Raw genomic sequence first — 9851 nt, forward strand, 5'->3', positions numbered from 1 at the left:
GACTGGACAATATTGTCAAAGAGAGAGACCAGACAGAACCTACCGCCTGACGCGGTCAGCTCAACCCGTCAGCCACTGGGGTAAGCGTCAACACATATCCTCTGACACGGTCAGCTCAACCCGTCAGCCACTGAAGAGAGCATCAGCATAATATATGAGCCAACAACAACATTTCTCCAAGTTCATAGACAAACTTTGGCCTAATCAAAACTTCGACGGTGAGTCTTTTATGCTAATTTCACCAATAAATTCACCCCGAGCTAAGATCAGCCAATGGAAAAGTTTGGGTTGATTATAACACGCGCGGGGCAAGCACTTCACAGGATATATTAATTCCTCGCGAAATAGGGACCGATTACACCATTACAAAAATATGGGAATATAATTATGCACGTGAAAAGGAACTGATTGTAGAGTTGTTGAACAGGAGGCCAACAGAGCACCTGAGGGTTGCAGCAGTGCCCTGAGGTCCCTCGACCAGGTGATTGTGGTCACTAAACCAGGTGATTGTGGTCCCTAAACCAGGTGACAGTGGTCTTAAGGTCTTACTGAGGTCTTACCATAGTACTCATCACAGAGGTAGATGTCGTTGATGAGGTTGGGGAAGTGTCGGATGAGCCTCTTAGCGAGGTCGTTGTGGACGGAGGTGGCGTTGAGTACACACAGGTGGAGCACCGTCTCGCCCACAGCCCCCACGTGTTTCAGGTCCCAGCACACGTACCGGTACGTGGTGAAGTCCGCGGCTGCCGGGGAGACAAGCTGCTGGTGAGTGAGTGAGTGAGTGAGAGAGAGGGAGGGAGGGAGAGATTGAGAGAGAGAGAGAGAGAGAGAGAGAGAGAGAGAGAGAGAGAGAGAGAGAGAGAGAGAGAGAGAGAGAGAGAGAGAGCGAGAGAGAGAGAGAGAGAGAGAGAGAGAGAGAGAGAGAGAGAGAGAGAGAGAGAGAGAGAGAGAGAGAGAGAGAGAGAGAGAGAGAGAGAGACCCCCAGACGGTGACCCCAACGTCTGGGGGTCACCGTCTGGGGGTCAACAAAATATCTACCAACCCATATATCAGGTTCACTGTCAACACCTCCTAAGGTTTGTTTTCTGTGTTAATATTAATTCTAATATTCCCTCAAATATTTAGTGAATATTATGTATCTTGGCTCACCTGTTCCTCCTCCCTGTTCCTCAATGTTTTTCCTGCATCTTCCTTACCTGTTCTTTCATTTCCTACTCTTCCCTTTTTCTCCTTTGTTCTTTTCCTCTTACCCCTGTTCGAGTTACATTCTAACCCCGCTGTTCTTCTCCTCTGTTCGTCTCCTGTCTGCGCTCTCTTCTACTCTCCTCCACCAGACAAGTGGATTACCTTCCGGATCATGAATATTCAGACACTGGTACACCATAACAATTAATCATGCAAACCTGCGTCATGTGAAGAAGTGAGAGGAGAGGAAAACTCTGCTAGAGCGTTCTTTCTGGCTCCTCTGTCTCTTCTCGGAGAAGGATGGAGTAATCAGGCCAACTGGAGGCTGGTAACTCCCTAAGTTAAGGCGGTTCTAGGATTACTTAACCAAGAGAGAAGCCACAATGTTGATGTCAGATGAGTTTTAGTATAATATCCCTCAAGGCTGTGAAGCTCATGTGACTCGAGTGTATTTTGCTGACATCAAAGACCAGAAGGGGTATAGTTAAGCTGGACTTTACAAAGTGGCTTGAATCCTGTCATAAGAGTGGCTATGTTCCTTGCAGGGCATCGCCATTTTCCTCCACTTTATCCGTACATCCAGTCATGGTACAGCGGTGACTTAAAGTTGGTCTTTACTAAACAAGAACTCGACGCGCGCGAAGGTGTCCAACAGTGGGACTCCCTTCCGCCTCGAATTGTAATAATAATTATAATAATATCTAGTTACTGGATGATGGAACTTACAGTATATAGAACTTGATGTCCCCTCCCCCAATGAGGATATTAAGATGGCTTAAGAGCAAGGACATTATCAGGTCTTATCATAAACTCTCGCAAACTCGTGCCTCTCCTCTAGCACACGCATTACTGATCGTGTAAACGCAGTCTTGACCGAAATTCACGTCATGAAAACCTGTAGAACGCACCATTTTTGGGCTGAACCACACTGACTACACATTGTCTTCCTCACTGTCACCCTCTTAACTACACCCAACAATCACAACTGTAGCCAACTTAACTACACACACAACCGCTATCACAGTAACTGTCTTCACCGTACACGACCCTCCTGGTGACTGCCGGCGCGTAGCATAACAGCACTGTCTTACCTCTGTCTGGTTCCATCTTCCGAGGCAGGTACCTCCCGGCCACCGACTCCTCGTCAGGAAGCACCTTGGGCGGAGTGATCTGTAAAAGTAGGATGTAATGTTATATTATACTATATATATATATATATATATATATATATATATATATATATATATATATATATATATATATATATGCCCAGCTGAAAGAGAACCCCGGTGTTACCTAACGCCCCGTAACTCTGATGCTCTTATTGGTCGCCCAGATGGTATCACAGTGAACCCCTGGAAGAACGGCAAGCAGTTGGTATGGGACTACACGTACGTATCAACCCTGGCTAACACCGACATTCACCTCAGTGATGCACAACCAGGTGGCGCTGCCACCCACAGGAAAGCAGCCAAATCCCGTAAGTACAGAGAACTGGATCACCACTACAATTGTGTCCCCATTGCTTCTGAGACACTCGGCGCTTGGGGTAAAAGTGCTACCAGTTTTTTTTTAAGGAACTGCGTTCTAGGCTCATTGAAACAACAAGGGAAATTTTGCATCAATGGATACGACAAAAATAGGATGTTGATTATCTGTGTTTTGATCATCTTGATTCTGATTTTGATCACATGATCAACATCATGTGTTTCTTCCCGGGGCCAGGAAGGGTGACGTGGTCCCTAGTACTGACGACAGTTTGAGAGACAGTGGGAACATATGTATTTTTACATCAATTATTGGTTGGGAATGAAATAGGATTATGCAGGAATGAGGAACTTCTTGTCAATTATAATGTTTCCATGCAGTGAAAGAGGGTCTCTAAATGCGTTGTCCAGGTACTGCAAATATAAGTAAATGCCAGTAGCGCAAAAAAAATATATATAACCTAACTAGGTCTTATTATACACAAAATTATAACATATAACAATATGAATTTATGTTTGAGAAAGTGTATGAATGCATGTTTAGGGTCGGCCGAGGCTTGGACGAGCAACATGAGCGACTCTTGGATTAATGCTTGTGAGGACGGGTTGCTTGAGGATAGTTAATTGCAGATTTGAAGTAATTCCAACCTGTGCTCACGCTAAGCTCGTTAAAGCATAGGCTTACATCCCCCCCCCCCCTCCCTCTCCCCCATTCCCTCCCAAAACGCACTCATCAATTTTATTGAATTGTGTATTAAAAAAATTTATCATATAAATAAACATTATTACATATTACAGTTACAGTTCCATATATAATTAAGTATATGTTAGATTAGGTGTATAGGTTCTGATGGAAGTTATATGTGAAGTAGGTGGCTGAAGCCCTGCAGCCAGTCTCCAGGCAGTGCTCGCTCATTCAGCAGGTGTACCCCAATGTTTACATAATGTACATTCAAAACAAAAATATTCTCAAACATACCTGGAACACTTTCAGGAGTTCTTCTACTCCCCGAGCCCGGTCTGAGACCACGCTATATTATTATTATTGTTATTATTATTATTATTATTATTATTATTATTATTATTATCATTATTATTATTATCATTATTATTATTATCATTATTATTATTATTATTGTTAGCATATTATGCATATTTAAGGGCACTTTAGGTTAAACAATGCAAAGTTAGGGGTTTAGGTTCTCTTCGCAATTTTTTGGTATTTGTAATATCTGGGTGAAGCATTTACAGCGTTGTGGTTCGAACTGAGGTCGTCAGCGAAGCACTGTTCAAGTAATGTTTCAACGTCATCATCTGAGAGTATTGTTTAAAGTTTTTTTCATTCATAAACAGGCGTTTATTGGTTGGATTAACGAGCACAGTTAATCACAGTTTTAGCTTCTCCAAAGATTTGAAACCCAGATTTCGAGCTAAACTTTGCAAAGATTTCTAAATTAGAAAACTTCCTCGATAATTAAATCAGTCCAAACCATCGTCAAACTCCCCAACCTCAAAGACGCAGTCATCAATACTAACGCTGTGTAATAAAATACTTTATTTACTCTAATGTTATTTAATACTATTATGTATTAGAGTATTGTGTGCAGATAGGTCTAGATAAGTTAGGTTAATGTTTAACGTTTTGGCCATGTTTTGTATTTTCACTCCGACTGTGAAATTTTGGGAAAAGGGCGATTGAAAGACAGGAAGCGAGCGAAGCAATGTAAAAATGTTTCATGTGGGGCCAATGTTCTCCAGACTGAGGAGGTGTTCCTTCCGGGCAGGAGCAACATTCTCCAAGCTGGGTAAGTGTTCCAGGAGGAGCGACGGGCTAGGTAAGTGTTCCATGCAGAGTCAGTGTCCTCCATGCTGGGTAAGTGTTCCAGGCTGAAGCGACGTCCTCCAGGCTAGGTAAGGTTTTCTATGCAAGGACAAAGTCATGCAAGCTGTTAAAAAAAAAAGTCCGATCGTAATCAGTTATAAGTCGAGCGTAAAGTGATTTGCCTTCATGAATAGCGAGGGAGGCGACTGAAGTAGTTAGCACGTGGTCATTATTTATGAGGACAGTTGATGGATGAACTAGCTACTCCGCGTGTGCAATTGTTGTTGAACTTTGGAGATGGGAGCGTCCAACCTGCTCTTACAATGTGTCAGTATAAACAACCAGTCCTCAGGCCAAGCTCGCTGTAGCAGCGGTCGTTCACAGAGACTCATTCATCCATTTGAACATACTGAATATTAAAAATGAGGTTGTTTTCATGTATAGGTTAATATTATCATATATTAAATTTCAATGTAAAGTTAGGCGTAGGTTAGGTTAGGTGTTTAGATTCTGTTGGCGATTATTTGTATTTAAAGTACGTTGGTCAAGCATTTCAACACGTCCTTGACTCAAGTCCATTACATACAGCGGTCGACCCCACAGACGCATTCATAAATTTTAACTTGCTGTTCATTCAGAACAGGAATTTCTCAAATATAAATTAATAATATAATATATTAGCATATTGTGCATATATAGGCATAGGATAGGTACGGTGTTTAAGTTCTGTTGGCGATTATTTGTATTTGTAGTACGTGGGTGAAGCATTTACAGCGTTGAAATTCGAACAAAATTCATCAGTGAAGCACTTGTTTCGGAAGTATTCGAACGTCATCAGCTGTGTGTCGTGTGTAAACCGTTTTTCATTCATAAACAGGGGGTTTGGCGGGTGCATGGAATCACTTTTGGGTCTTTGTTTGGAGGACGGGCTGTTACACACGACTCACAACTGATGACGTTCGAACACTTCCGGAACAAGTGCTTCACTGACGAATTTTGTTCGAACCACAACGCTGTAAAGGCTTCACCCACGTATTACAAATACAAATAATCGCCAACAGAACCTAAACACCTAACCTAACCAATGCCTAAATATGGGCAATTTGATAATATATAATAATATTAATTTATATTTGAAAAAATTCCTGTTTTTAATAAACAGCATGTTAAAATTGATGAATGTATCATTGGGGTCGACTGCTTAATGGAATGGACTTGGTCTGAGAACAGGTTAGTGAATCATGTGCAAACCGTTTTTTAATTCATAAACAGGGGGGTTTGGCGGCTGGATTAACGAGCATTTAGTCATTGTTTACGAGGAAGGGCTGTTATAAACGTACCTAACGAAGACTAGAAGCTGTGGGCAGGACACGCTATCCTGGGACCATCTACCTGATGCGAGACACACTCGAATGAAGCGACTTTGATCTCCTCGTTTACCTGCCCCTTGATATCCGTGCGACGGAATACAGTATAATTAGAGGCGAAGAGCTGTTTAGGATTTATTTCCCCTGTCCATCCCGAGAACGAGGTTAGCCATCTTCAAAGGGAGCCGCTTCCCCAGATGAAGAGAATGAGTCACAATAACGGGGGCTGAAACAATTAAGCCAGCCCACACACACACAGAACATGAATGTGTTGATGCTTCGGTCTGACCTGAACCCTTAGCTTCAGAGCTTCGCCAAGGGAATGAGGCTTCGGTTTTGCTCTTTCAAGCGGCACTTCGAATGAGACTTCAAATATACATTTACTTTGAGGTTATATTTTATTCTCAAAACACTCGACTATAATGTTCGTTAATCAAGCATTTGGTTCGGTGTTTCGGTTCTGTTGGTAATAATTTGTATTCAAAATATGTGGGTGAAACATTTAGAGAGGTGCGCCTCGAACAATACAAAGTGACAGAAGCATTGTTTGAAAAAATTATCGAACGTATTAAACAGAAAATCACGGAAGAAAAAAGCAACATGGAAAATATTTACCCTCTTTGTTTAGAGAAACTACATTCCGTTCCATACAACAGCTCAAAAACCAACCCGTCCTCGACTCAAGTCCACTGCATCCAGCGGTCGACCCCACAGACGCATTCATAAATTTTTACATACTGTTCATTCAAAACGGGAATTTTCTCAAATATAAATTAATATTATAATATATTAGCATATTGTGCATATATATAGGCATAGGTTAGGTTAGGTGTTTAGGTTCTGTTGGCGATTATTTGTATTTGTAGTACGTGGGTGAAGCATTACGTGGGTGAAGCATTACGTGGGTGAAGCATTTACAGCGTTGTGGTTCGAACAAAATTCGCCACAGGAACTACCCTGTGTGTGTGTGTTCTTATAATGTAATATTATTTCTGTTTGTGGTGTGTTTCTGTGTAGTATTGTATGTTTAGTTTCCCTGGTGAGTTTGTGTATTTTATTGAGTGTTTTCCTGGTTGTGCATGATGTTTACTGATGTTTCATGTTGTGTTCCCTTGTGAGTACTGTTTTGTTTATTTATGTCTTTGCTCATGTGTGTTGCTTTTGTCTTGTGGCCTTTTCCGGGTTTTGTTGTGTTAAGAATGTTACGTTGTTTTTGCTTTCTGTTCTTGCTGTATTCCGATGTTGTAATATGTTTTGCTTGTTCTTGCACTTCCCACATATGTATTCTTCCTTTGTTTCGTGAGCCTTTCTGTATTTTGTTTAAATTGTGTTGGGCTATTCCGTTGTGGGGCTTTGGCGCCCTTTTTTATATTGTATTTCTTCTGTTTTAGTAATAAAAAAAAGCCACTTGCACGAGGAGCGCTAAATGGGAAAGCTACCGGAAGGGCTTATGGGAGAGGCAATCGGAAAGATATAGGGAGAGATAATGGGAGAGAAATGGGAGAGATAAATGGTCGCCAGAAGCACTAGGGGGATGGGACTCTAGTGGCCCTGACACGACAAAAATGTCAGAGACAATACTACTTTACTGTGTCGAGGACGAGGGGTGAGGGCGAGGGATGAGTAGCCACAGGTGAGGGCGAGGGATGAGTAGCCACAGGTGAGGGCGAGGGATGAGTAGCCACAGGTGAGGGCAAAGGGTGAGGTGCTAGAGGTGAGGGGGCGAGGGTTAAGAGAACTAGACCTCATTACATTAATTAGAACAACAACTTACACCAAAAATTACGTTTTACACGAAGATGAGAGAGAAGGACTGGCGCTTAATTATCAGGAAATGAAAATATTGCCTAGAGCTTTGACCCCAGGTGACCAGCCATTCTCACACTAGACTCTACCCTAGACTGTCACCCTAAACTGTCACCCCTAGAGGGCCTAGAATGTCACCCTTGACTATACTGTCACACGAGACCTAGATCAAGGATGGGGAAACATCGTGTCATACGAAGACCATATTTTACCGAGTGAAAATGCCACTAAACCTCACATTGTTTAGTTACTGTGCTGTAAAGATTCTTATATATGATATTGGCTTATAGTTAAAGCGCCAGAAGAATTTATTTAAATATTTAAATGCACTGTATTAAAGGAACAAGGGAAGAGAATTATCAATATTTTCTAAAATGAAGAGAACTTTAGCATAATTTTACTGTTAAGTTTTATTTTGTATGGAATTCAAATGCTTTGAGTTGTTTAATGTTTCATTTATGTGAATGGAATTACATCATTTATTGTAAATATTATTATATTATAAGTATAAGTATATATATATATATATATATATATATATATATATATATATATATATATATATATATATATAATTATATATACTAAGTATAATATTATATAATAAGTATATAATATAATATCATATATAATAATATTATAAATATAAATATAATATATTATAATTTAATGATAATTATTATCATTAAATATTATAAGGAATTTAGTTATTAAGTAATAAACACCTGTTTTAAAGAAAAACACATATTTAAATAAGTAGTGGAGTAAAGAAAATCCCTCGTTTCTTAACGAAGAAAACATTTCAAACATGTGTCTAAGAAACTTAACTTTATCGTTCAAGGAGTTGTGATCGTATCAAAACTGGAATATCCACCCTACAACGTTTTAATAAGTTTTACAAATAGTCTGGAGCAAAGTTTTTTTCCGATTTTGAGGTCTGGCTATTACAGTATTGCAAGTTTCCAACTGTGTTGTATTATAATGCTATTGTTCATTGTACAATATATTAACTTGTGTTTCACATTTGCTTTCACATATTAGATTTGCTTTCCAAGGCCGCATTGGGTACCAGGTAAGGCGGCAGATTGCCCTCACCCCTGCCCTAGACTGTCACCCTAGACTGTCACCCTAGACTTCCACCCTGGCCTATATTGTCACCCTAGGTGAAGAAGCGTGAGCTGAGAACAACAGTGTTGCTCCCTGCACACGTTGACTTATTTCTCTGCTCTACCAGAGAATTATTTCTCTACCGCTCTGCAAGAGGAATTAGACACGTTTCTCTTATTTCTCAGTTACGTTGACTTGTTGACTTATTTCTCTGCTCCAAGCAGACGACCTCTCCTCCAGTCGCAGTATTGTTGGCTATGTATTCCTCTCTTCTTTTTTTGTCCAGTCTCTGTACCTCTCATCATATCTCTGTACCTCTGCTTCCCTTCATGTGTTCTCCAGACGTGCAACTGTAGTGAATGACTAGTGAATTCCAGTGACAAAGACTTAAACTGTTATATATTCTCGAGCTCTTCATTTATATATTTCATTCTAGGGACTATTTTTCCATTTTAAAATTGTCTTTGTAGATAATTTATATATTAATGCTGAATGATGATGAATATGTCAACAGGTTATAATAAGTCAAACTGGTGTTGCATAATGTTTACTAAACGGATGATATCACGACACCTTTCAAAGCGAAAAAGCTTTTCTGTATTTCATGTTTGGAGGGCCTGTGTGAGGAGGGGGGACGGAATCCGGTGATTGTCCTGTGGGGGTCCTGTGGGGGTCCTGTGGGGGTCCTGTGGGGGTATGAATAAGCTGACAACCACATTTTGATTGGGTAGGAGTATTTATACACTTTTTCAGGGTAAAGTGAGACTCACCTCTTTGCTAGGGGGTCTCTCCTTGTTGCGCCTGAGGACGAGTTGATGAATAGGCAGACACTTGCCCTCGCCGCCGTTGTAGATGTACTTGGGAATCTTGGAACGAATCGTCTCATCTAGTTCGCTGAAATCCTTGGTCTTATTAGCTTTCTTCATGAGCTCCACGAGTTCGCCGCCCCCTGTCAGGGGAGAAGGGTAGAGTTAGTTCAGGAGATGGCGATGGAGAGGTGCTGATAATTGAACCCCAGTGTGGTAGGGAAATACTGAGACCTGGAGCCCAGTGTGGTAGGGAAATACTGAGACCAG

At 40.9% G+C, this 9851-nt stretch overlaps 1 protein-coding gene across 1 annotated transcript in view; it reads right to left on the minus strand.

Moving 5' to 3' along the window:
• Positions 1–9851, minus strand: part of nan (transient receptor potential cation channel subfamily V member nanchung) — a 58147-nt gene that overhangs the window by 41240 nt on the left and 7056 nt on the right. The window contains exons 2-4 of the mRNA XM_069332317.1: positions 9546–9724; positions 2278–2356; positions 561–743 (exon numbers count right to left, since the gene is read on the minus strand). Coding sequence (XP_069188418.1) covers positions 561–743; positions 2278–2356; positions 9546–9724 — 441 coding nt within the window. The remainder of the gene's footprint in view (positions 1–560; positions 744–2277; positions 2357–9545; positions 9725–9851) is intronic.

The sequence above is a fragment of the Procambarus clarkii genome, chromosome 27 (genome assembly GCF_040958095.1).
Source record: "Procambarus clarkii isolate CNS0578487 chromosome 27, FALCON_Pclarkii_2.0, whole genome shotgun sequence".
In the NCBI taxonomy this organism is placed as follows: domain Eukaryota; kingdom Metazoa; phylum Arthropoda; class Malacostraca; order Decapoda; family Cambaridae; genus Procambarus; species Procambarus clarkii.